General features: G+C 49.1%; 1 protein-coding gene across 3 annotated transcripts in view; it reads right to left on the reverse strand.

Moving 5' to 3' along the window:
* Positions 1–369: 369 nt before the first annotated feature.
* The window catches only part of LOC105467110 (transforming growth factor beta induced), a 34,080-nt gene continuing 7,989 nt past the window's right edge, over positions 370–26,460 (reverse strand). For all 3 annotated transcript variants that reach the window (XM_011716497.3, XM_024788290.2, XM_011716498.3), the window contains exons 3-17: positions 19,636–19,700; positions 17,271–17,431; positions 16,751–16,915; positions 16,347–16,493; positions 14,208–14,349; positions 10,622–10,834; positions 9,663–9,800; positions 8,922–9,067; positions 7,989–8,125; positions 7,034–7,164; positions 4,622–4,746; positions 3,258–3,360; positions 2,615–2,694; positions 1,508–1,532; positions 370–1,010 (exon numbers count right to left, since the gene is read on the reverse strand). In XM_011716497.3, the coding sequence (XP_011714799.1) occupies positions 970–1,010; positions 1,508–1,532; positions 2,615–2,694; positions 3,258–3,360; positions 4,622–4,746; positions 7,034–7,164; positions 7,989–8,125; positions 8,922–9,067; positions 9,663–9,800; positions 10,622–10,834; positions 14,208–14,349; positions 16,347–16,493; positions 16,751–16,915; positions 17,271–17,431; positions 19,636–19,700 (1,819 nt within the window). In that variant the 3' untranslated portion in view covers positions 370–969. The remainder of the gene's footprint in view (positions 1,011–1,507; positions 1,533–2,614; positions 2,695–3,257; positions 3,361–4,621; positions 4,747–7,033; positions 7,165–7,988; positions 8,126–8,921; positions 9,068–9,662; positions 9,801–10,621; positions 10,835–14,207; positions 14,350–16,346; positions 16,494–16,750; positions 16,916–17,270; positions 17,432–19,635; positions 19,701–26,460) is intronic.

A 26,460-nucleotide genomic window follows, 5' to 3' on the forward strand; every position in this document is an offset into this window, starting at 1 on the left:
TTTCATCCGCATAATGGGATTGTGCTGGCAACCACTTCACAGGTTGGTGCTGAGGATTCAAAAGTCCAGCACACAGGCAGGGGATCACCATGCTGGAGGGAAGGTACTTCCAGGTAATAAGAGGAATAAAGTGCAGGGTGAAGGGAACACGGAAAACTTGAAACCCCAGGGCTGGAGGAGGGTGAAATAAAAACCTGTTGGGCAAAGACAGGCTCAAACCCCCATGAGTTGTCTGGGTGTCTGAGGGCTGGCTGCTGGAATCTCCCCAGAACCATCCCTCGGGGCTCTTTGCTGAGCTTCTCCAGAGCAGAATTGAGGTGTGAAGGAACATGACCTCAGGCCAGCACACTGTACCATGCACACGAGACGTACGTTTCTTTGGTTTTATTATTACAAACACACCATGGCTCTGTCACAATAGGGAAATCTGAGCTCTACATGCTCTACGTACCATTTCTTTTCTACCTGGACAGGGCCCCATAAAAGCGTCCAAGCCATGTGTAGATGCGAGACACATTTGACAGAACAGTTCAACTCATAGCTTATAATGATGCCATTTCTCCAGCTGTGCGAGGGCTTTACAAAAACTGTGCCAGGACTTCCCATAAGGCTGGATTGCTTGATTCATGTTTTACGAGCCCCATAATACTGAAGCTCCTTTTCCAGGGACTTGGCATAGGCAATAAATTCCACATTTGGGATAGGTCCTTTCTGGAAGCGAATGTCAGGCAGTGACATCCAAGTTTCTGCATGCAGTGGGTTAACAGCCATGTTTAGAGGAACACAATTTAAAAAGTACATCTCTCTCCCTCCTCCCCCACCTGCACAAGGCTCACATCTCATTATGGTGCGGCCCATGTACATTGAAGTGTGATACTTGGTTTTGAAAACATTCAAACAGTCTCTGTGGAAATCTGAGAGAAATTGGCGGGGAGCTGCCGTGGTGCATTCCTCCTGTAGTCCTTCATGCTAATGCTTCATCCTCTCTAATAACCTCTGATAGACAGGGGCTGAAAAAGAGACGTTTGTAACATCAAATAGGTGCAGATCTCCCCATGTCTGTCTAGGACATTGTCAGAATCTCAAGGACCGGGGCCAAGCGGCCTCCTTCTGCCATGCTCTCCTGCACATAGCAGGTGCTTTGTGGTTTGTGAACCTTCACTCTTACTCAAGGCCTGATGTTCTGGTTTTCTGTACCTATCAATTTGGAACTAGATCCTCACGATGGGCTCCTGCCAAGCCCTTTGCAATATTCCCAGACTCCCTAAACTGAAAACTCACATTAATCCTAAAAGGTTGTTACTCTTATTATCCCCATCTTACGGAGAAGGAAATGGGGTGTTCTGGGTCTGACCCCAAGTCACCCTGCTGTTCTGACTCCAAAGGCCAGGCTTGCTTTACTGCACCATGATGTTCTTATCTACATACAGCAGATGGCAGGCTTGGGCTTGCTTGGGGGTAAGGCCTAAACAGGTCTGCAATGACTTCAAACCCAGACCAGACTTACCTAGTCGCACAGACCTCTGGGAAGCCTGAAAGAAAACACAAGGGGTCAGGTTTTCTAGTGAAAGTTATACCTGCACCTGCTTATGATGATGGCTTTGCCTATTGCCACCCCTACTCAGAAAAAATGCTGGGGTGAGGAAAAGAAAGGGGAAGGTGGAACTTATAGGTCCTGGGGAGTTCCTCAGGTGGCCTTGGCAGACATAAGTTGTGCAAGCCCCTATCAAGTGTGGCTTCAGGTGGACATTCCTAGGAGACCCCCAAGCCAGGCTCTCCCACTGAGACTACAGCCTAGAGTTGAGGGAGCTGGGGCTGCACAGGGGTGGCCTCAGGAGTAGGAGTTCAGGGCTAAGAATCCTTGTCGAGGGCACTAAGGAGACCCCTGTGTACAAAAGTGAAGTGACACGGTAAGCTCCAGGCCTCTGGGTTCAGGACCGCTCCCTGCAGCCTCTCCTCTTGAAGTGCAATCCTTCTGTAAGGCACCTCACATTCCCACGAAGCTCCACCTGACCCAAAGCAGCAAAAGAGCCAAGCAGGGCACTGAGCACTGGGCAAGCTGGGGAGCAGGAAAGGAAGCTCAGAAAGAGCCAGAGAGGGTTTGAGAGGGAGGTGAGGCTGGGGCAAGGAAGGGATGGCTCCACACACATAGCAAGCCCAGTATCCCTGTATCCAGAATCCACACAGTGCCCAGGAGAGCCCCAGCCTCACCCACGATGGGCAATGCCATGGACAGCAGAAAAGTGACCCAGAGGCCCGGGCTCAGGGCAGACCTGGCCACTGTAAGATGAGCTTGGGATGGGCTGCCCTCTTGGGCAGATGGCTTCCAGAGTGTGTCTGTTCTCACCAGCAGTGACCTCCCCATGATCTGAGGCTCAGAGGCCTCTGTGTGAAAGCCTGTGCTTTGGCCCATGAAAGTCCAGGAGTTGCCTGGGTTCTTTACTCTGAATTTGACACAGGTTGGGGCTGAGGATGCCCCAGTGGGAGTGGGGAGAAGTTTTAAGAGAGTCCTGGGGAGCAGCCAAGGAAGACAGGGGCTGGAGAGGCTCCTCTATGGCCCAAACAGAGGACCTAAGGCTGCTCAGGCGAGGTGCAAATCTAGCAGGCATCTTACCCTGGAAAACGCTGATGCTTGTTTGAAGATCTCAAGCGCAGAATCTGCAAGTTCATCCCCTCTTTCCTGAGGTCTGTTGGCTGAAGAGGAAAGAAAAGGCAGGTTTGACCAGAGAGAAACCAATAGCATGTTATTCATAACAACCATGACTGAGGGACACTGGTGGGCTTTCTGGCTCACATTTCCAAAGACATGTTTTCTCTATAATGTTTCATAACTCATGGTAGAACTTGGCCCATGGGGAGAGAGCACCAAGAAAGGTGAATGCACACATGAGGAGAGGCAGGATGGAGGTTCAACTGCACTGGAGGCAAGGAGCACACACTGATGTGAGATGCTGTAAGAGGAGTGCTGGGAATCGCGATGACAGCATCCACATGAATACAGAAAACTGGGCTGTGTCCGAGGGGAGCTAACACAGCTGGGCAACTCCACAAAGAGCAATGCATCCTCACATTCCTTAGTGTGGTGCATTCAAAACCAACAGCTCCCAGTTCACTCTGCAATCAGTCACATAGGCACAGTTTAACTATCACAATTACGTGTTATTCTGATCATTGTTTGGAACAGTTTTTCTTCTCTCCACCAACTGCCACGTGGAGAGAAGGACTGATTGTAGAGCCAGTGGGGATGCGACACTTACCCGGAGGCTGCAGAACATTGGTGATGACATGGACCACGCCATTTGTGGCCATGATGTCAGGCTCAGCAACAGGCTCTTTGTTGACACTCACCACATTGTTTTTCTAAAGGAAAAACAGAGAGTAGTGGTTGAAAGTAGAGCACATTTATTTTATTCACTCAGCAAGTGTTTACTGAACACTTTTCATATGCCAGGTCCTGTGTAAGACTGGGGATACTCTGGTGAATGAAACAGTCCCTGCCCTTGACAGACCTTCAGTGTGGTGGATTAATTCAAATCTCCTGTGTGGATTTAGCACATTGCAATTTACATAATGCTCTTTTGTGTGATCCACTTAGTCCTCACAGCAGTGTATGATAAGGAGAGTAGATATTATTGTCCCATTCAACAGAAGAAGAGACTGAGACTGAAGACAGGAGAAGTGCCTCTTTTAAGCTAAGTAGGTGGAACAGCTGGAAATGGAAGCCAGGCTTCCTGCTCTGGGCAAAAGTCTCCTTCCATTTTGCCTGGGTGCCTGACTTAAGATTTTCTCATAGGAGGCCCACCCAGGGCAAATCTATCTCAGGCCTTCCTGAAGGGTCCATGCGACAGACTCAAGGGGGTAGGAGGCACAGAAGCCTGTGACAGACAGGACCCCAGCATCTGAAACCAGGTATGAGGAGATTGTTGAGCGACCTGCTAAAGTCAAACAAGTCATGCCCATGTCTACCTCCCTACCTGCACATCTTCCTACACTCCTGGTGAGAAACTGGTGAGCAAAGGATGGCTGAAGACCAGGAGAAAGGAGCAGAGAGCAGAAGCCAGCCACACACTGAAGAGTGGTCCCTCCACAGAGGGGTCAGTGGCCTCTTCAGGTGCAGCCAGGGAGATTTCTGGAGCTCGGCTGGGTATCTGCTCTGGGGACAATCTTAGCGCAGTTCCAAAGTGGAATGTATGTCATCAATGTGCAGAGCAAGGGGCTCACAGAGCAAGTGTCAGAACTCAAAAAGCCTCTTGGGATGGTCTGGTTCATGGTACAACTCAGTGAACCCCTGGGTTTAGGGGGTTGGGATGGGGTGAGTGTAGAGACTGATCTCTTCAGTCACGTTAGTTGCCTACCATCTCCTTAACAGAAGGAAGATCTAATAGCCTCTTTCAGATGCCAAATCAGATGCTCTATTCCCATGTAAATCTGGAAGTTCTTACTCATGTTAACTACGATCTCACTTGATTTCCCTGAAGACCCTCTTCACATTTCTTTGGATGAATTACACTCAGAAATTCGGGCTGCATCTTGAAGGTGTGTAATGCCATCCCAGGGGTGAGATATGTCCTGGAGCCCTGGTGGCAGGACACAGCCAGCCTTTGATTTGCAGGACACTTACCAAGCTGACTTCCAGCTTGTCGCCTTGGAGAGACTTTAGCCGCACCAGGGCCCCGATGCCTCCGCTAACCAGGATTTCATCACCAACGTGGTATTTCAGGATGTTGGCAAGTTCCTTGGCATCTCCTGCAGGTTGTGGGAAAAGGAGATAGAGTTAATCCCAAGAATGGTAATTAGCCTGGTCAAGGAGGGCCCAGAGGAGAAGATGTAAGTGGTCAGCCCTGAGAAGAAGAACTCCCTGCCCAGGGAATAAGCACTTATTAAGCTCCCAGTGTTACTCAACGTTGTGACCCACAGTCTGTCTAATGGTCAGAGGATACAAAACACATGTTCATGACCACAAATCTGCCCCTGCAGTCAGTGGGCTTCTGGGTTAAATATGCTCTCTGGGATGCTGGGCTCCCTGGCTGCTGAGAAGGAGTTAATCCATACTCCTCTGTGAGTATGACTCATGTTTCCATGAGATAAATATTTGCTTGGAAAGCTAGGGACCTTTCCAGCACCGGCATCTGGGACGTTTCATCATCAGCATGGCTCCCGACGGTTATAACACAGTAGTGCAATATTTACCCATTCTGCCCTCAAATGCTCATTCTGTTTGAGACGGCTGTTTCCTGAAGGGAGAACTTAAAAGAGTAGACAGCTGTACTGTGGAGGAGCCACGGAGCCGATGAGGTCAGGGCTGAGGGGGATATTCCCTCTGCAGCATCTCTCCTCGTCACGTCTCAGCATTCCTTTCAGCCCACATCAGTGTCTCCAGCAACTGGGGCAGGCACTGATTGCCCATAAAGGTGCACAGGCATTTCCCAAATTAAGTGTGGGAGGTCATTCCGAAAGTTTCCAGCTGCCCTCTCATCTCGGATACTCCCATTACCAGCCAAATGGCTAAATTTCCCCAGGGCTTATGAATAGCTATTTCCAGCATCTTGAAACTGAGAAGGGAGGAAGTTTTAATGTATTTTGGAGAGTTCACTTGGTTATTGACAAATGCACATGAGTGCCAGAGGACGGAGCCACTGGGTACCAACCAATTTTCAAACATCCACAACCCGGAGCTGACAAGGTTCCCCTTCCACAAAATACTGCCTGGAAGTGCAGAGCCACACTAACCCCTGGGGTGCATGGGATGTCCTTTCAATATCTCTAACACCTGGACCAACCTTTAACACCCTCTGTCCCCCAGGGGTGCCTCAGGCCAGGGGGAGGGTGTGTTAGGGAAGCTTTCTCCATCCCCCTCCTCAACTCCCACATAATTGAAAATGGAAAGAAAGCCAAGCCAGCTCGGGCCACCTGGGGAATATTCCATTCTTGCCGGACAGAGAGAGGTTGAGAAGTTTATGTTCAGAATGAACTTCTCCCCTCTCCTTAGGAATATACGTCAGCATCACAGACACAGGCATTCATTTAGCAATAAAGAAAATTAAACATGACACAAATTCACCTTGGAGCTGCCTGCAACCTGAACTTTCTATTCTGCTCGAGAGCAGGAAGGGAGGTGTAGACAATGTGGGCCCCAAGGTTTGTCAAGGTCCTTCCTCTTCCTCCTCCTTTTCCTCAGTCTCACCTTTCTGTGAGAGCGGAAGCATCTCTCACAGGCATGCAGCTGAGCTAACCACTGCAACTCCCAATCCCGCTCCACTCGCCCCCATCGTCATGGCTGTTATTGACCAGGGCTGTGTGCCTGGCGCTGTGTGTGGCATCCTATTTAATCCTCACAACACAGGCTACAAGATACTCTTACCTTCCTCATTTTTCTTAGCCACTTGTAACCACTAGATCCCCTCCCAAACATCCTCAGCTAGATCTCTCAGAGCCATGACTAACTTCTTGGGAAAGCTTTTGTCTGGAGGGATTGTCAGTGCAGGTAACTGGCTTCATTATCACTGTGCTCATAGGTCTCCAGCGGGAAACATGCCTCAGTGACTGGGCTGGTCGCAGCCACCCTCACTTCTTTTCTACTCCTCTCTGCCTGGCTTCTGCCCAGGAGACTGAGCTCTATAAACTGCATCAGTGGGCTCCCTCCTGCTCTTGCATCAGCCAACGAGAGATCCAGATGGCAACTGGAGAGAGGGAGGCTGGGGCGCTGAGTGACCCTCCTTGCATGGTTCTGACAGTGGCTGCACATGGCTCTGGCTGCTGTTCTGTGCCCTTGTCCAAGGCCCATGACCTCCCTGGTTCCTGCTCTAATCCTCCCATTCTCCCAGGCCTAGGGGTAGTAAAGGCTTCCCAGGGTTGCTAGTCCCTGGTTGGCCTCATTCTTTGCTAGTTCCTTTAATCTCGCCCACTCTTCCACAAATAGTCCTATCATTAAACCCCTTCAAGCCAATCCCTAATGTGCCAACTGTTTGCTGCTGGGGCCCTGAGGGATCATTACTTTAGAAAAGTGGAGATGTGTACTTAAGTTGGTCTTTACCCAAGAGTCTGCTCCGTTCTCTTGGTGGCAGGGCTCGGAAGGCTTCATTTGTGGGAGCGAAGACTGTGTAGACTCCTTCCCGGTTGAGGGTCTCCGTCAGTCCTGCAGACTGGATGGCAGCTACCAGCATGCTGTAGATACACACACAGAAAATGTCATCTGTCCTGGGGGCCGAGAGGTATTTTCCTTAAATACTTCACCACTGGGGATAGTAGAGCCCAGACCACTGGAATGCTCACACCTTGGTTTTCACACTCTCCCTATGTACAAAGAGGGAGCGATTCTAGGCTCCATCTCCTCTCCACCCAGCAAAAATGCTAAGCTCTGTTAAATGGCCAGAGGTCAGAGGCCACGGGAGAAAGGTGGTAAAGAAAGGACAGAGGTATGGCTGACCCAGAGACTAACTGAGCCTCCAGGGATATGATTCTGGGAGGGCAGAGGGGTGTGGTCTCCAGGCCCTTGTGCAGGTGGCTGAAGTCAGTGACAGGGAAACATTCAATGTGACAGCACTGCGAGGTGAATGAGCAAGTCAGAAATGGAGATAGCAGGGCAAGAAAACAAACTCACAAGGGTGCTTCAGTTGCAATAAACAGATACTGCACAGAGAGTGAGAGACTCATCATGCCCTGTAAACTATGTGCTCTCGGCTCACTTGGAGCTTTACAATGAGCGAGTGATGTTTTCCTTGCACTTCAGTCATAAAAATGTAGTCCCCCCTCCCTGCTTCCCACGCATGTGAGGATTACACTCTCAGAAGTAACCCTTCTTCCTAATGTAAGCTTTCAAGGCGACCCTTCCCTTTTCCCCATCCCAAGTCTGGAAGGTCACAGCAGTGCACCACTAGTGTTAATTGAATCCCTAAGGTAGAAGAAAGCTTGATAAGTAGCTGGGGCGCCACATCCCACTCCAGCATGACCACTGGGCAGAAGCCCCACCCGGGGATGGAACTAATTACCTAAAGCGATTGTCTCCCTTCAGGACATCCATGACAGTCCCCATTGGGGGGGTCAGCACCCGGTCCATTGTGAACAGGGTCCCGTACCTCCCTCTCTTGTCGTGGGCCGCGATGCAGCTGTTCTCAATGCACAGGCTCTGCACAGAAGAGGGACAGAGAAAGAAAGGACTGGTTATCCTCCCACAAGGGGCCTCCTGATTTGTTCAGAGCATGTAGCAGGGTCATCATCCATGAAGATGAAGGAGTATATATTGGGGTGGGTTATTAAGGCTGGGATAAAATGATGTATTTTCTCAATAAATGGTCTTCCTTAAGGAAAGAATGGCTAGAGAGGCCCCAACAAAGTTACAGAGGCCCCATAATGAGAATATCAGTTACACATGAGGTCCATTGACAATGTTCAAATAAATAGATTGAACCCATTTATTTATTTAACAGATGATAGCCATCTTTAGTCAAATGGTGCTGGTGGATCCCAGGCAAGAGCTGTGTTGAGTTGTACTTCCTATTTGATTTCCAGGGTAACTGTTGGGTTTGAAAACAAAGAAGATACAGCAGAAGAAAGAAGGCATCTTTTGGACCAAGGAGGACTGTATTTTAGTTTAGGGGGCTTCTCTTCTCATAAGCTCAGAAGGAGTCCGAACTCCATCCCTCCTCCTAGATGTTCATTCCTAAATTCAAGAAGGACTTGTTCCTTCACAATAAAGGTTGGATAATTGTGTGGTTTATTCTCAAAGGCCTCCAGAAAAAGAGATTCCAGTCCTTCTGCAGGATCTCATTTTGGTATCAATACTTTTCCAGAAATTATTTCCTTCCTTTTCAGCAACCAGTCCTCATGCAAACTCCTGCTTATTGAGGACATTTTTTTTTACACTAATAGAAGTCCCACAATATGGAGCTTCCGAGGAGCATGACTTAGGACCCAGAACTTACATTACGATAAACAAAAACTCTCAGTTTTTTGCCGCCCAGAGTTTCTAGGGTCTGTCCATGGTACAGATACTTAGAGGCCAGCTGGTCTTTAATTATGTGGTTCCGAAGCAAATTCCTTGTATGGGCATCAATTGGAGGGGTTCCATCTGCAAGAAAGGGTGTGGTTAAGTCCAGAGAGATGTGCTCCTGCAATGAAGAGAGTGATGAGAGATAAATACAGTGAAAAAGCCTGTCTGTCCTTGAGTTTGGAAACAGGGATTGAGAAACCAAGTGGAACTGCCAATATTCCTTAACATCTGGTATCTTCTATGGAGAAATAAAGAAGATCCAGATAATCAAGGGTGTTTGGGGTTTTGCCCTAAAAGGGAAGGGCAGGCACACATACAACTTGGCCCCCTTCTCTGCCTTCCTGTGGCTGCAGCTCAGCTGTACCCACACTCTGACCTCTTGACTATACATTGGCAAGCGACTCTGCAAATAGAAAGGCAAGGGAATGCTCTGCTCTCCCAGATGTCAAGTCTTGAGTTCTGAGGAATGGCTCCCCAAAGGCATTCTCTGCGCTGCCTAATGAAACAACAGAGCCTCTGAAGTTTCTGCTGAAGTCACATCTGCTTTTAGTTGAGCTGAGTGGAAGTTCTAATGTCCCATGGGGTGCTGTAAATCGGAGAGTGTTGTAGAGGTGACAGGAGTGGGGAAGCTGCCTCCAGGGACAAACCAACGGGGATGTCTTCCCCATGTTACCTTTGAATACAGAATTCAGGGGAGCCAGGAGGGTCAACCGCTCACTTCCAGAGAGATGAGTGCCGAGGCCGGCTTGTCTGAAAAGGTCAATGGCTGTGGACACATCAGACTCTGCAGCCAATTCAAATAGTGTCTTGGCTACAAGGAAGGAGAAAGTGGGTTCAAAAGTTAAAAATGCTGTTTTCATTTATCATTCATCCACCCCAGGGCATGACATACATCAGCAGGAATGTCATCTCGTGAGTCAACAACCCCTCTAAACACTGCTGGGGCCCAGCGGGCTCATGTCATCAGGGGAACAGTCGCCTAGAAAATCTAACCAGTCAGGAGGAGAGGGAGGAGAGGTGAGCTCAGTTAGGCAGAGATCAGCCGCTGTCCCAGGCCCTGTGGGCTGCTTGGTCAGGGCACATTCTAACACTGGGGAGAAAGACAGTCTGTGTGATGGCTTCTGCGGTGTAGATAAGGCCAGCAACCACACCCATAGAAACATTTTATTTTTTCCTATGAGATTTCTTCACTCATGGACAGATCTCACTGGAAGACTAGAGTGGGGTTAGGATTCTGAATGAAACACAAGCCAAAGTCCATTCAGTCATTCTAACTGGGTCAGTGACCATGGGACAGCTTGGGCACTAGTGAAAAAGCACATGCTCTGAGGTCAGCAAATGGCCCTCTTTGCCCATCCACAGCAGGCAGATCTTCTGAAAGGCCTCTGCGATTGTGTCTGTCCCCAGACCCCTTCAATGCTCCCCACGGCCTCTCCACTGCACTTGCATGCCTGAAGCTCAAGATGCATCAGTCTGGTCACAACCCACACATTTGCAGTGGCCGAGAGGCTGTGAGCTGAGTCCAGGCAGAGAAGTCGCCCAAAGATCCCTGAATTTCCCCACCCCCGCCACAAGAGATGGCAGAAGGGATGGTGGGCCAGGCAGGGCCAAGACCCTGGAGGCCTGGCCTACCTGAGTCTGGAATGAGTAGCTCATCAATGTAGTGGATCACCCCGTTGGTGGCCAGGATGTCTTTATTGGAGATGATCGCCTTCCCATTGATGGTGAGCATGTCCCCACTGCAGCCCACCTCCAGTGTCGTGCCCTCTAGGGTCTCCAAGGACAGCCCCGCAACGATGGCTTCGGCACACATAGCTGACTTCAGGATGTGGTTATTCAGCAGGTCTGGGGGCCAAACAGACTCAGGTCAAGTCAGAATCCACTCCAGCATGACCTCAGGGGCTGCTTGCAGCCTGCCCACGCTGTGAGGATCCTGTTCTCTCAGATGAGGACCCTCAGATGAGGCTGGGGCACCACAGGGCCCAGATCCTCCTCGCCTCCTGCCTGCTGTCCTAGAAAACCAGCTGGGGCTCTGTGGTCAGACTGCCTGCTTTGAATCCCATGGCCACTTTCCAGCTGTGGGACCCTGGGTAAGTCATTTAGCCTCTTTGAACCTCAACTTCCTCATCAGTCAAGTAGACATAAGAATTGCGTTCATCTCCTAGGGCTGCTGTAGGGTTGACATGAAATTCTGAACGTAAAGCACTCAGCACAGTGCCTGACAACAGAGTAAATGCTCAACAAATGTTAGTGATTAGCTTATTTGTAGCTGAACTTCAGGGATACAAGAAAAACTCAAGAGAGCCTACCATGGGATTTTAGAAATCCACTGACCTTTATAACAATGTAAACTGTAGTAGGAAAAAATGACAAGTGTACACATGACATGCTCTGAGGTCAGCAAATGGCCCTCTTTGCCCAAGGGTAAAAAAAAAAAAAAATTTATTTATTCAGGTTTCTGTTCATTTAGCCCAAGGGTCCACTAGCTGCCAGGATATATCTTAAGGTTTGGTGATCAGTAAGACACGGCCTTTGCCATCCCATTCACCATACCCATAAATAATAAGTATGATCATTTATTTGCTTGTCCAAGTGCTACATTAGGGGGCAGGGCAGGGCTGAGGCCCGAGGGGGACTCCCGACCCATCATGACTTCTGCTGGCCTCCATTGCCTCGGAGAGCCCAGACAGGCTGGACAGAGGCGAATGTAAGGACCAGTCAAGGAGGAAGAGCCCCTCCCCACCCCAGGCTGAGCAGGTGGCCTGGACTGCTGCTCACCAAGGCCACCGAGGCTCTTTGTCCCACATTCTCACCACGGAGGCAAGTTTCAATCTGATCCCGAGTGTGGGAACCAAAACCACACTGTCATGGGCAGGAGGAAGCTCTGAGGCCCTGCAAGGCATCGGGCTGCTGCAGACGAGTTGATGGCCTTGAAAGCCGGTGCTGGCCACATTCAGCCAGAGGGAAAGAAAAACGGTGAGAGGGCCTATGGGAATGAGGCCTTGGGGACTGAGCTTCTCAGAGAAGGAAGGTGAAATCCGGGGTGTGGTAGAGGAACCTGCCAGGGCCACTTGGAGGGTGAGCAGGGCCAGGGCTGGAAACCAGTCTTCAAACAGGACATACCACTAGCCCTGGCTGCTTCTCGCCTGCCTGCCTGCCTGCCAACCTGCTGGTAACAGCAGGAGACTGTTGGGTGTGGGGCAAGGACCTCTTCCTTCCAGTCTGCAGCCACGGCACCAAACAGAGTGTCCTCACTCTGAACCAGCCAGTTATTGATTAGGAAAAGGCAGATTTGCAAAAGGGAGGAAGTAGGGGCTTTTTTTTCTTATAATTTATAATAAGGAGTTCTTTTTTTTTTTTCTTTTGAGAGAGTCTAGCTTTGCTGCCCAGGCTGGAGTAGTGGCACGATCTGGGCTTATTGCAACTTCTGCCTCCCAGGTTCAAGTGATTCTCCTACCTCAGCCTCCTGAGTAGCTGGGACTACAAGCGCCTGCCACCACACCCAGCTAATTTTTGTATTTTTAGTAGAGACGGGATTTCACCATGTTGGTCAGGCTGGTCTTGAACTCTTGGCCTCAAGTGATTTGCCCATCTTGGCTTCCCAAAGTGCTGGGATTATAAGCATGCCCGGCCTATAGTAAGGAGTTCTGAGGTCTCCAAAGCAAAAAGTCTGCTCTGTAAAAACCATGTTTTAATAGGGAATACAGTTCTAAAAGCCTTTGGGCCCCTTGAGGCTGTGTGTGTTCTAATGCCTGCCCTCATTCCCCATTTTGTGCTGTGAGTATCTCTGTCATTGCAGTCACCAAATCAGATGCCAGCAACCTCTTTTAAAGCCTGCCGTTTCTACTGGGTCTTAAGTTCCTTGGAGGCAAAGGCTGTGTTGTATTCATTTTCATGGCCTCTGTCCCCAGTGCTGGCCAGGCACATAGAGGTACCATAATAATCTGGACACAGAACAAATCCTGTCTTCCCATCTGTGCTTTCAGAAATATACCCTTTCCCATCCCTGCACAGATAGAAGGAGAGCACTTTAAATGTATAGCGTGTCTGAAATGCATTAGACATTTTATACAGCACATTGACAAGGTGGGTTTAAATAGATTCAAAAGAAATGAAGTGATCCTGGAATATGTTTGAGAGGAAAAGTGTGATGGGGTGCACCAGATACGTGGGGCATACCCTGCGTTTCAGGGGACTCAGGCAGCAGCTTTGTGCTCATGGCCTTTCAGAGGTCCTGGAGTAGAAAGGGGCAGGGTGGGGGAAGGCAGAGTCCTCCTTTCTCATCTCCAAAAGGAAAACATGTGAAAACACGTTAGCTCCTTCCCTCTCCTGCAGCAATAATCAAGGCATTGCCTCACTTAGCGGCTCATTGAGGAGGGCATGATGAAATCTGAACTGGAGAGTCAAAAGTTGACTATGACTGTTTTTTGTTTTGTTTTTCTTGTTGTTGTTGTTGTTGTTTTGAGATGGAATGTTGCTCTGTCACCCAGGCTGGAGAGCAATGGTGTGAACACGGCTCACTGCAAGCTCCACCTCCTGGGTTCAAGTGATTCTTCTGCCTCAGCCTCCTGAGTAGCTGGGATTACAGGCACCCACCACCACGCCTAGCTAAGTTTTGTATTTTTAATATAGATAGGGTTTTGCCATGTTGGCCAGGCTGGTCTCAAATTCAAGACCTCAGATGATCCGCCCGCCTTGTCCTCCCAAAGTGCTGGGATTAAAGGCGTGAGTCACTGTGCCTGGCCTATAACGGGTTTTTAACTGTAATTTTGGTTTATCCATAAGGCCCTTAGCCACAGAGAGGAATGGTGAAGAGTCGGCGTGAGGAATTCATTTCAAGGGTGCCAGTATCTGTCACCTCCACACCTGTAAGCTGTTGCTCTACCTGTTAGCCTTGCTCTGGCCTTGGCCATTCGATCCTTTCACTCTCCCTGTTTCTGGCCAGGGCCAGCTATGGGTCTCTAGCTATGTCTCTCTTCAGTCCAGCTGTCCCCAGACAAAAGCTGCTGGATTCTGTACTCAGCCCTCAGAGCAGCGTGGCTGCTGCAGAGACACAGTTAGCTGAAGCAACAGGATACGATGACCCCAGCCCATGGCTGCAGTGGACATCCTGAGGGTCACCTCATGGCAGGTGGCATGTCCATCTTGGACTAGAGCAGGTGCTGGGCTCAGTCTAGCTGCATAAATGAGGCAGCAGCAGGAGCCAAAGGATGCTCACCTCTCAGGGCTTCTGGGTCACCCAGGATACGGTTCAAAGTCTCACTAGGGATCTTCTCGAAGGCCTCATTGGTTGGGGCCAAGAGCGTGTACTGGCCATTACCTTCAAGCATCGTGTTGAGCCCTGATGCAGCCACAGCAGCCTACGGGGAGGACAGAAGATGGAGTACTCCGTGAAGACTCTGGCATTCCCCACAGAAGATGCACACACAGCTTCGTTGGTTCCTCGCAAGAGCTCAAGGCTTTTGCAGAAGCCCAAGATGAAAACAGAAGCCAAACCCAAGCTCATCAATGACCCCCGGGGGCCTTGCTGGGCCTGAGCTCCAGCCAGCCTGGTCATCTTTCATGTCCTTAACCTGTCTTTCCTCTTCCTGCCCCCAAGTCTTTGCCCCTGCTGCCCCCTCTGCTCTTCCCTCTTTCTTTGCTTCTCTGATTGTATTCCTTCTTCCACTAAAATATCATTTCTTTGGGAGGTCAACTTGGCACACTTCCCACCTCATCCCACAGCCAGACAAAGGTGTGTCTGTCTGCTGTGCCTACACTCATGGCTTGCAGCCCTCCTCACACTGTCACTCAACAGTTATTGGTAATCACATACATGAGCCCATGCATGGAAGGATCACACCACCCATTCTCTACACAGCTGCCAGAAGGATCTTCTAAAGGCCTGAGTGCTTTCCTGCTGCTCCCAGGATGGAGACGGACTCTTTCCCAGGTCTGCAAGTCCTGGAGGATCAGGCCTGGCCACGCTGGCCTTGCCTTTGCCCGTTGTATGCCCTTCACATGTGACCTGACCCACTGGCCTCCCCCTTGCCCTTCCTGCCCTGAGCCTTCACTGGGTGTGCTCTTGCCCCAGCATTTTGTATAATGGACCCATTCTCATCCTTTAGACTGCAGATCAAAAGTCACCTCTTCCAGAGAGACCTCCCTGACTTTCCAATCCTCCCTGCACTACTGTCACTCCCTATTTACCTGCCCACTTGACAAAAATTATCACAGCCCATGGCTACCTTGTTGATTTGTTTGTTGTCTCTCTCCAGATAGAATACTAGCTCCACTGAGAATAGAACTTTGCCTGCCTTGTTCACCTCTATACTCCTGGAACATAGACCCACCTGGGAAGTAGCAGGTACCTAATAAGTATGTGTTATAAGAAGGGAAGATGGGCACAATGGAGGGTCAGAAGAGGGAAGGAAGAAATATTTACCAAATCTAAATAGTAAGAGGAGGGGACACAAAGGGATCGATTGCTGTTCATGTGCTGCCAACTATGTGGGAACATCATTTTCTTGCAGATCCCTGCCCTTCAAGCAACCCAGAAGAAAAGCATGGGAGAGGAGCTTAGAGACCCAGGCTCCCAGCTAACAGCCACCCGCGCCTGCGAGGCCCATTAGTGCCAGCCGGCCCCAGTGTGTTTGTCTCTCTGTGTTGGAGATCTCTAGGGAGGGACCACCCCACTCCCACTTGTATCCTTTGTGGTTAGGAAGTTCTCCTTGAATCAAGGCAAAAACCCTGACAGGGCAGCCTGCCTCCACTTCCTCCTGAGCAGCCCTTGCCAAGAGGAACATGCCTTCCCCTCCAGTTGTAAGACAAATGCCGGCTGGGCATGGGGGAAGGAACCGTATTCTCGTGGCCCCAGAGCAGTCAGAAGCCAGGCTGGAAATCAGACCCTTGACTTCTGTGTCCACATTGGTGGCCTCTCTGCTGTTCCGGGCTCCAAGAGAACACGGGTATGATTGGAACCAGAGTCCTAGGGTGGGGACATGTGATCCCACAGCACACACAGCCTGATAGGCCATTTATTCTAGTCCCCCATGTGGGAACTGCCACCTCTGGAAGCTACAGTGCAGGTCCAGGGCTCAGAGGACCCTGTGCTGCTGCAGCCACACACCACTGACATTTCCAGGGGAGGCAAGGAAAGGAACACTTTATAAAGAAGACAGATGGGGAATTTCACAGGTTAGGTCAAGCTGAACGTCTGGTCAATGGATTCTCCATGTTCGAGGGCATTCAGGGGAACCTGCTCTATGTTCCCCTACAGGAGCCATCCTCTACCCCTCCTGCAGAAGAGTTCCTGCTAGGCCCCTCTTGGGAGGCAATGTGTCCCAAGCCTAGGCCTCCATGCAGAGCAGTCCCTTACCCGAAGTGTCTCAAAGGTGTCCTCGATCTCAATGATCTGCTGGATGTTGTTGGTGACGGTGGAGATGACCTTATCGATGAGGTGCACCACCCCGTTGGTTGCATGGTGGTCGGCTTTCAGCAGCCGGGCGCAGTTCACAGTTACAATCTGCCCAGAGAGGCAGCAAGGATGAGCAGTCAACACAACACAGGCATAGTCCCAAAGCCCCAGAAGCAGAAAACAGTGTTTTCAAACACAGTAGCAGAATGTGGGTTTTACAAGCTGTGGAATAGAGGGCCCAAGGAGAAGCAGGCACAAAGGGGAGGGTTGTCTACAGCTTAAACCCCAGAAACCAGCCCACCCATGGAACCGAAGTGGGTTCCTTGTGGACCAAGGGCCATGTAGTATGGCTGGGGATCCCCTACCCCATTAGGATAGTGATGGATCTGGATGTCGGAATTCTGGTACATGGAGGTGAGGGTCATGCCGTGTTTCAGCTCATCAGTCAGGACTCGCCTGCCCACCATATGGTAGCGGAGGGCATTGAGCAGCTCAATGTTGACATTGCTGACCAGGGAGTCCAGCACTTCCTAGGAGGAAGGACAGGGTGTCAGTTAGGGGCTGCAGACTCTATGTTCAAGAGATGGGTCCCTGCAACTCTGGGAAACATGTTCTCAGCCCCCGTGAGCCCAGGCCTCTCTTCTGCCAAGGATCCCTCCTCAGGAAGCACCCAAGTCTTTCTGCCCAGTGGGCACAGGGGGGCATTAGACGCAACCTGGTAAGACATATTTTAGCTCAAGTTCCATAGCCTTTTCTAAGGGGTTAAGGAAATAGCTTCCCGAAACAGTAGGAAATGACTGCAGACTCCCATTCATCATGCCCACCCCTCGGGGAAGTAAGGCAGTTCCCCATAAGAGTCCCCTGGGCAGATGGAGGTCATCTCACAGCTGGCAAGGAGGCCCAGGCCTCGTTGCTAGGGGCGAAGATGGTGAAGCTGCCGGGCCCCTCCATCTCAGGCCTCAGCTTCTCCGTGCGGTCCGTGTACAGCTGAGTGGTGGTGGATCCAACGACTCCCAGGGTCTCGTAAAGGTTTGAGAGTGGTAGGGCTGCAGGAGCAGAAGACAGAATGAGGGATGGCCTCCGGGGGTCCAACCCAACCAGACCCTCCCTTCTCTGCTAGAGAGCACAGTACATCTGCAGGTGGAGAGGACGAGGAGGCCTGTGGGAAAGCCCAGAGACAGGCTGTTTCTGGGGGGCTGAAGGCTTGTTACGGTCTTCTTAAAACAACTCAGTAAGTCAAATGCCTCGCTACATGAACTCAACTAATTGGTGATTTTTAATATAAACACAGCAGAGCAAAGCTCTTGTTCCCAGACATTTAGATAACAGAGGCAGGAATGTACATTGAAAACAGATATCCTAACTACAAACTAGTCTTACAGATTTACCTGCTTATTGAAACTGGTTCCCTAATGGCTTCTGTTAGAATGAGAGACTATCATAAATCTCCAAATTACTGTGTGTATTTGCAGGTAATGAAATGTTATTTCTTAAAGTAGCTTGAAGGGGTTTCTCAGATCTTATAAGACCAAAATGAGTTTCATGTTCATTTGTTTTTTTGTTTCTTAGACCAAAATCTTAATATTCATTCTGAAGGGTCTGAAATTAGGGTTCAGAGTTGAGCTCCCCTTCTAAGGTCAATCTTCTTTTCCTATCCCATTTCCCCACCTGTCCCTCAACTTGACTCAGTACCTCCATGGCCCCACCCACACCAACCTCTCCCATCACATACTCCAGGGACCTTGGCACCAACCAAATTGCCCTCCTTCCTGTTATGTCTCAGTCCCACGACTGATTGATTGATTGATTGATTGATTGATTTTTGAGATGGAGTTTCACTCTTCTTGCCCAGGCTGGAGTGCAATGATCCTATCTCAGCTCACTGCAACCTCTGCCTCCTGGGTACAAGCGATTCTTCTGCCTCAGCCTCTCAAGTAGCTGGGATTATAGGCACCCACCACCATACCCAGCTAATTTTTTTGTGTTTTTAGTAGAGACGGGGTTTCACTATGTTAGCCAGGCTGGTCTCAAACTCCTGACCTCAGTTGATCTGCCTGCCTTGGCCTCCCAAAGTGCTGGGATTACAGGCATGAGCCATTGCGCCCAGCCCAGTCTCATGATCTTTAAGAGACAAGGTCTCATTATGTTGCCCAGGCTGCTGGTCTCAAATCCTTGGCTCAGGTGATCCTCTTCCCTCGGCCTCCCAAACTGCTGGAATCAAAGGCATGAGCCACTGCGCCAGTCTTCAGTCTCACATTCTTAACTAAAAAAAATAGCCAATATAGTTGGCCCTTCATACCTGTGGGTTCTTCACCCACAGATTCAACTAAACATGGACCAAAAATATTTTATAAAATACAATAAAAATAACACAAGAATTTAAAAGAGGATATAACAACTACTTACGTAGGGTTTACATTATATTTGGTATTATAAGTAATCTTGAGATGATTTAAAGTATATGGAAGAATATGCATAGATTACATGCAAATACTATACCACTTTATATCAGGGACTTGAACATCTGAGGATATGGCATCCTAGAATGGGTCCTATAATCAATCCCCCGCAGATACCAAGAGATGACTCTATTTCAAAATTAAAACAAAATACTAACTCCCGTGTACAATCACTTGTGTGTGGCACTAAAAGAAAGGCTCTAATAAAATTCACAGGTGCCATGCTGTCTTTCGCCCAATGCAACCATTTGTGGGACTCTCTGCTGACTCTGGATGAGCCCGCCTGTCCTGTAGCTGTTTTCCCTGCTGAACTCCAAAGGGCCAAGTTTAGACACAGGGAGATGGGGATGGCTTGGAGTTGCCAGCCCGCCAGAGATCCCCTCCTTCCACATCCCATCTGCTATCTAGCAGGGCTGATGAGAAACTGATGGCCTATCAGGCCCACCCTGCTGGATGTGTTTAGAATCACTCCTAGCCAGAAGCAGAGGCCAAGAGCCTGAGCCTGAGCCTGAGCCTGTGCCTACCGGGAAGGGCATGGACAGGCCACAGTTGGAGTCTGCTCCACCAGTGTGGTAAGGAGGCCAGAAGGAGCAGCTCAGGAAATGCACTGTTTCCAGCTTCCATCCTTAGCCCCGTGCATAGAGCCTGGGGCCAATGGGCACGTGGGGAGAATGCCACGTCCTTGTGCCACCGCCCCCATTCACACTCTGCTGCCTTTTATGTGGGGACTCCTCTCTCCCACCATTCCCCTCCACCCACACCAACAGGCGAGGCCCGGCGGATTCATTCACCTGCTGGACAGCCCTTCTCCCCAGGGACCTTTTCATATCCAGGACAGCACTCATAGCTGATGACTCTGTAACAAGACAATCATACATTGTGTTAGGCAGGGCTTCACTGTTCCTCATAGGTCATCGGGCCCCTCTCCACAAAGTCACCTCCACAGCTAAGGAAGAGGAATGGTAGGTGAAACACATTCCTCTTAGGAGTCATTTGCTTAGTCATAGGTCTGCCTTTCCTGAGCAAGGAGAGTCTCACGCCTCCTCTGCTCTGTAGAATGTTCCTGGTGGCTGCCAATACCTACAGCCAACCAACTGGGAGAACACAGGACTCTGGCAGCCTAGTCAATGTTGTGACTAGAAAACATAACGCACCAAGGATTTTATCTCAACATTATTCACAGGAAAAATCCGATGGTGAGTGTTCCTGAAAGGGAACAGAAAGGAACAGAAAGGGGCCTGCACCAGCTCTGGCTCTGAGACTGTCACCGACCAGCTGGGACATCCCCAGCCAATTTCATCATCTCTCTGGCTCTCAGTTTCCTCATCTGTAAAACACATATGTGTATCAGGCAGTGGTCATTAAATCTCTCATGATTTTCTAGTTCTCTGATCAAATAACCAAAGAGGGGAGCATATATACAATCATCAAGTTTTTCTCTGTCTTCACAATCAAATTTTAAACTTTAAAATTAAAGCAAAGCTCCTCTTATGAAGATACTTACTTTTTATTTTTAAATAAAAAAATTAATCAATAAGAACTTTTTTCCTGGTTTGAAATTGAAAATATACAAACATTGACTACTGTCTGGAGATCTGAAATACACAGCTTTAACGAACCAATATTCTGGGGATGCCTAAAACACTGAGAATTTCAAATAATATTGCAAGGAAGGAAGCATTCTGAAAGCCCACACCTAAGAAAGACTTGCTTAAAACCAAATCCCCAGGTTCTGCTGAAGGCTACCCTGTACCGGCAGAGTGAGCACGACCTCTACTCAACAGGCTTGGAACCAAAAGCAAACAGCCAGTCCTTCCCTTTCCTTTCTCCTACATGGATATGCCCTTTGAGACAGGAAAGGACTCAGACTTTAATTGCAGCGGGTTTTACCACAGAAATGCTCACTGTGGGACTCTCACAGGACGTTTAATGACATCACCAGAAAAGAAACAGGCCGACTGGGAAGAAATACAGGCTTTAGGGCTCTGGAGGGGCCTCTGGAAGGTGCTCTCAGTGTGCCCAGGACAGCCTGCTCTTGTTCATTTTTAAATGGAGTCGTCTCAGGGAAGACTTAGTTAAGCGAAGATGAAGGCTGATTCATCTGTTATCCAGGGGGTGTTTCAGAGACAGATCAGCTAAGATGCTCAGGTGGCCAGGGAGTTGCAGCTGTCACTTTGCTAGAAATGGGCCCCCAGGAAATGACTGAGGAGTGACAAGCTACGCACATTCTTTTTTTTTTTTTTTTTCCTGTTTGCTTCCTCCTCCTTCCTTCCTCTTTTGCTTTTTTCTCCAGTCCTCCTTCCATCCTGTTTCTTTCTAAGATTTCATCCCTGAACTTATAAGGGCTAAACAGGCTATTGTCTTGGGACTGATCTTGACTGACTCACAATTTTCTCTTCAGAAACTAAAGTCATCCTCTGCAACTAAAGTAAGATTTGATTGACACACTTTCAAAGGCGGTGTGGCGTAACAGAAACAGTGCCAGAATCAGGAGATTTGGCTTGTGATCCATCAGTAACTAGCAGGGTGAACTTGAAAGTCCATTTCTCTCTCTGGTCTCAGTTTCTTGGTCTATGAAATGGGGTGAAGTTAAACTAGATGATTTCAAAAGTTACTTGCAATCTCACACTCACAATTCTAGTCAATATTTCTGGAAGAGAGAGAAGAACTCTTCCAAAGGACACTGTCTGCCAACTTTTCCCAGCTAAATCCAGGGAGAGCTCCAAGCCTTGAACCCATAGGACTAGGGATGCGTATGCATGGGATTCTAGGCTTTCTGTGATAAATTCCAGGGCTGTATTACTGGGGCTGGGATGTGGGATTAGGTCAAGTTCCCCAAAACTTAGTTTCTTTCCAAAAGTGTCTGTGTGAAAATCCATGGAGTTGCTGAAGCAGAGTTGAGGAATAGTGTTATCCTCAAAGTCCTCATGTCAGGGCGCCCTGAGCACATGGGTGCAGTACTCTGTATGGCATGGAGCCCCTGGGCAAGCTGGCCAAAGACTCTTTTTCCATACTGTTGGCTTCTGAGTTCCATCCCCAAAAAAACACAAGGGAGCTGAACAGCTCAAGTGGCCTCACCAGGATTTCATTGAGGACAAAAGAAAACCAACTCCTCAAATATTAACTCTTTGGTTCCTGTGGCTAGGTGTGTGTGTATGTTCAAGGGTGTGTAAAGAATGACACCAGGAGAAATGGAAGTTGGGGGTTTAGGAGGAAGGGATAGATCTAAGCAGAAAAGTCTCAGCTTGGAGTAGAATAACTCAGGATAGAATCAGAAAGAAAGCTGTAAGGGCTCTGAGGGGTGAAGGAGTTTCTTCAGGTCATAGGTAGTTAGTAATAGACCTAGGACTCTTGTTGCATTCCATCAAGTCCAATCCTTTTTCCACTGCTCTTGAAAATGCACGTGTTTGGGGGACAGCAGACAGATTTGGAAAGTCTGACATCTAGAAGACACAGGGGGTGTCTCCAAAGTGATCAAGGCTAGCCCTTGTCAGCACTCACTGTTCCTCTCCATGTGGGCTTTCAGCACCCGTGTCCCACAGTGGCTGGACTACACTCTACTGTCACACATGGATGACTTATGCAGCACACGCCCCACAACCAAGGCTCAGTCTCTCAGGCCACTGTCTTCCTGCGCCAAGGGCTTTTTCCTGGTTAACCGAGTGTGGCTTTCTGCCAGGAAGCTCTCTCTCAATCCTCTTGCCTTCCTGCTGGCCAGTCTGGCATCTCTGCCACTCTCTAGGTGTACAGGGGTTAGCAACGCCTTCAGCCCCGGTGCAGCAGCCTGTGGGTTGAGAAGGTGTCAAAGCTGGCAGTCCACCTGCCTCCAACTGCCCCAACAAACGAGCTCTTTTCTGAACTGCTCTGCATGGCCCCAGGGCAGCAGAAAGCAGCTGTGAATCGAAGGCTGAGAAGATTTCAGAAAACTTTGACCAAAATCTTCTGGGCTGACAGTGGCCTCTTCCACTCTCCCTATACTGAGGTCAGTGTGCCATACCACCTGGCCCTGGTCCCAGGGAGAACACAGATGCTGTGGTTGGATGGGCTGGGGGCAATCACAGGGGCATGGGTCCGATGCCATCCCTCCAGGATGAACATAGGAAAGGATGGAAACAATAGGGGGCTTCCCAGTTGGAGCCCCCCAGTTCCTAGGCTTCCCTGCATAGAAAAGACCAATCTGTTGGTTTCTGAATCTAATCTCATCAACCAAAGCTGTTCTGATTAACGGCTTCAGGCTTCTCCTCAGCCAGACATAGTCTAATAAAGAAAAAACTCAGGTCAGAAAAAGCAGATCCCCTAGGACAGTGGTCCCCAACCTTTCTGGCACCAGGGATCAGTTTCGTGGAAGACAATATTTCCCCAGATGGTGGCAGGTGGAAGGAGTGGTTTTGGTATGAGACTCTTCCATCTCAGACCATCGGGCGTTAGATTCTCATAAGGAACGCACAAGCTAGATCCCTCACATGCACAGTTCACAATAGTGTTCAGACTCCTATGAGAGTCTAATGCCACTGCTGATCTGACAGGAGGCAGAGCACAGGCAGTAAAGCTCGCTTCCACCATTCGCCTCCTGCTGTGTGACCTGGTTCCTAACAGGTCACAGACCAGTACTGGGAAGGTGCCTAAATTAGGGAAGGTGCCTAATTTAGAAGAAAGTTTAAAGGAGAGTGCAAAGAGAATGTCAACCCAAAGTCTATGTGTAGGGATGTCTGGGAGGCTCTCCACCAGTCCCTCTAACATTTTTATTCATGAGAGAAGTACTGAGATTTCTCTCCCTAAAATAGGTTTCCAATAAGTTAATATAATTTAAAACAACCACTGCACTTCACGGATTTGGCCGGCTGCTCTGGCTGTAAATGCCTGGGGATTAACTAGACTCGAGAAGTCGTTGGAGCAAGGAATGGCCCTGTAGGCCAGTCACCTGTGACTGAAGGTAAACCATGCAGGGCATCATAGTTTCCAAGAGGAATGACAGAGCAAACACAGACCCATGACGTCTAGACATCTGACATGGCCCATAGACTGCTTGCCTGGGATGGTTTGCTTTCTGCCCTCCTGGTCTTGGAAGCATGGCTGAGCTGATTCTGAAGCCTCCCAATAGAAAATCAGGGCTTGCTTTAACCTACTGTCTACCACCAAAGGCCTCAACCACTACAGCTTTTGCCGGGGCCAGCCTGGTTAGTGATGAGGACAGAGTCTTCAGAACGTGGATGCACTTGATTTGTGGTAATCTATGTGCAGCATGTGAGGGCATTTTCAGGGCTCCTGGAGGCTGACTGTGTCTCCTCATTTCCCAAGTTCCTTGTCTGATAAGCAGTCTTGGGGATCCCCTTTACAGCAGGGGGTGAGCAACCTGGAGGTTGATGACTCTGAGCCAAAGGCATCCTTCTCTGACCCTGAGGAGGCCTTGTCTCTGGGACCCACAGCCATAGGTTTGAGGCTGTAGAGAGAGACCTGGGGCAGTTTAGCCAGGTCCTACAGGCCTGCTCTCTTGTTCACCTCCCAAGTCACTGACACTAACTGCCAGGCTTGATACCCCCTGGGGGCAGCAAAGGGGAAGTAGACAGACCTCCTCAGCTTACCAGTGAATGACTTTGACCAGGTTGCATAAGCCTTTTGAGCTGTCTCCTCATCTGTAAATAGGCTAATAATCATATTTATCTTACAGTGTGATTGTGAGAATTGAATGAACTAACATATGAGAAGCACTTAACAGATGCTTACTGTTTACTAAGTGGTCAGTTGTGAAGCTTCTAAAGAAACTCCAGGTATAAACTTTAAAGTTGAAGCTATGTTAATAACTTCATTGAAAGCAATGTCCTACATGAGACCATGAATAAAAATACATTGAAATAAAGAAAAATGCAGCTATAACTCAACAAATAAGGCCTGTGTTGGCTTACCACTGCTTTCTGTGACAAATTACCACAAACTTAGTGGCTTAAGATCATACAAATTGTCTTACAATTCTAGAGGCTAGAGTCAGAAATAGGCCTCATGGGGTTAAAATCAAAGGCTGCATTCCTTACAGAGGCTGTAGGGAAGAATCCATTGCTTATCTTTTCCAGCTTCTAGAAGCTGCCTGCATTCCTTGGCTAGTGGTTGCATCACTCAAACGTCAGCTTTCATCATCACATTGTCTTCTCTGACTCTGATCCCACAGTCTCCCTCTTTTTTTTTTTGAGGCAGAGTCTTGCTCTGTTGCCCAGGCTGGAGTGCAGTGGTGCGATCTCAGCTCACTAGAACCTCCGTCTCCTAGGTTCAAGCAATTCTCCTGCCTCAGCCTCCTGAGTAGCTGGGATTACAGGTGTGCACCACCACATCTGGCTAATTTTTGTATTTTTTTTTATTAGAGGGGGGGTTTCACCATGTTGGTCAGGCTGGTCTCAAATCCCTGACCTCGTGACCCACTCCCCTGAGTCTCCCAAAGTGCTGGGATTACAGGCGTGAGCCAACACGCCCAGCCTGCCTCCCTCTTTTAAGTACCCTGATGATTATATTAGACTCACCAAATAATCCTGGATTATCTCCCCCTCTTATGATCCTTAACTTAATCACACCTACAAAGTCTCTTTTTCCAGTAGGGAAATATATTTACAGGATTGGAGATTAGGATGTAGACACTTTTGGGAGGTCATGTTTCTACCTACCACAGGGCCTTACCCCAGGTGGCACATAGGTTCATGTAAAAACCCAACATAATAAAATTCCTTGTCAGCTAGTCAGCCTCCTAGTTTGCAGAATGGGACAGAACCTTTAGGAAACACGCCCAACAGAGGCGTTTGGTCGATCTCTGCTGTGTGGTGTATGTCCAATCTCAGTGCCCCCAGAGCAGACTATTCAAGAGATCCCAGTTGGCTGCCCAGAAATATGAAACAGGAAAGGAGGTGCTAGTATGGCTCTGAGGTCTGCTTGGATGGCTTCCCACCATCTTTTTCTTTTTTCCTCTTGGGACCAAGGTTGTGGGATATAAGGGAGGAAAAGGACAGCTCTTCTTTGGCTTCACATCAGCTGTCCCTGGTGCCCTGCCCAGAAAGACACCTACTGAAAAAGCCCTGCCAGCTGATGGAAAAGCTCGACCATGCACCAGCTGATCTCTTTAAAAGTTAAATCTCTGAGCACTAATGGAGTGCTGAAGAAGTACTAATATTTTTGCCCGTGGGCAAAGCAACACTTGCTACTAGAGAAACAGGAGTGCTCTGCCAGCTCGTCTTGGCTCCAGAGAAAGGCTTTGCACTTGTGAAATGTGTTGCTCGTGAAACAATTTCAAGACTTTTGGAATGAATAGCTGCCACCCATACCCACTAGCTCCTCCACCAGCCCTCCCTATGCCACGTTTATGATGTCTGAGCTCCTGCTATGACTATTCCAGCCCCATGATGTCAACTTGGACTTGGCTGTTAAATAGGCCTCCTCTCCCTGGGGCTAGCACAAAGGAGGCCTGTCGAGAGGCAGCCAGGCTTCCTGACCACAATTTCCTGCACCTTTGCTCAAAGTGCCACATGTAAAAAATTTTATGGCTACTAATCAAACCAGGGCCTGAAATCACAGAGGGGGATGCTGACTGTCTGCCCTCCACAGTCCTCTTTGTTTGATTAGCCATTGTATCACTCCAG

Source organism: Macaca nemestrina, chromosome 6 (genome assembly GCF_043159975.1).
Source record: "Macaca nemestrina isolate mMacNem1 chromosome 6, mMacNem.hap1, whole genome shotgun sequence".
NCBI lineage: Eukaryota > Metazoa > Chordata > Mammalia > Primates > Cercopithecidae > Macaca > Macaca nemestrina.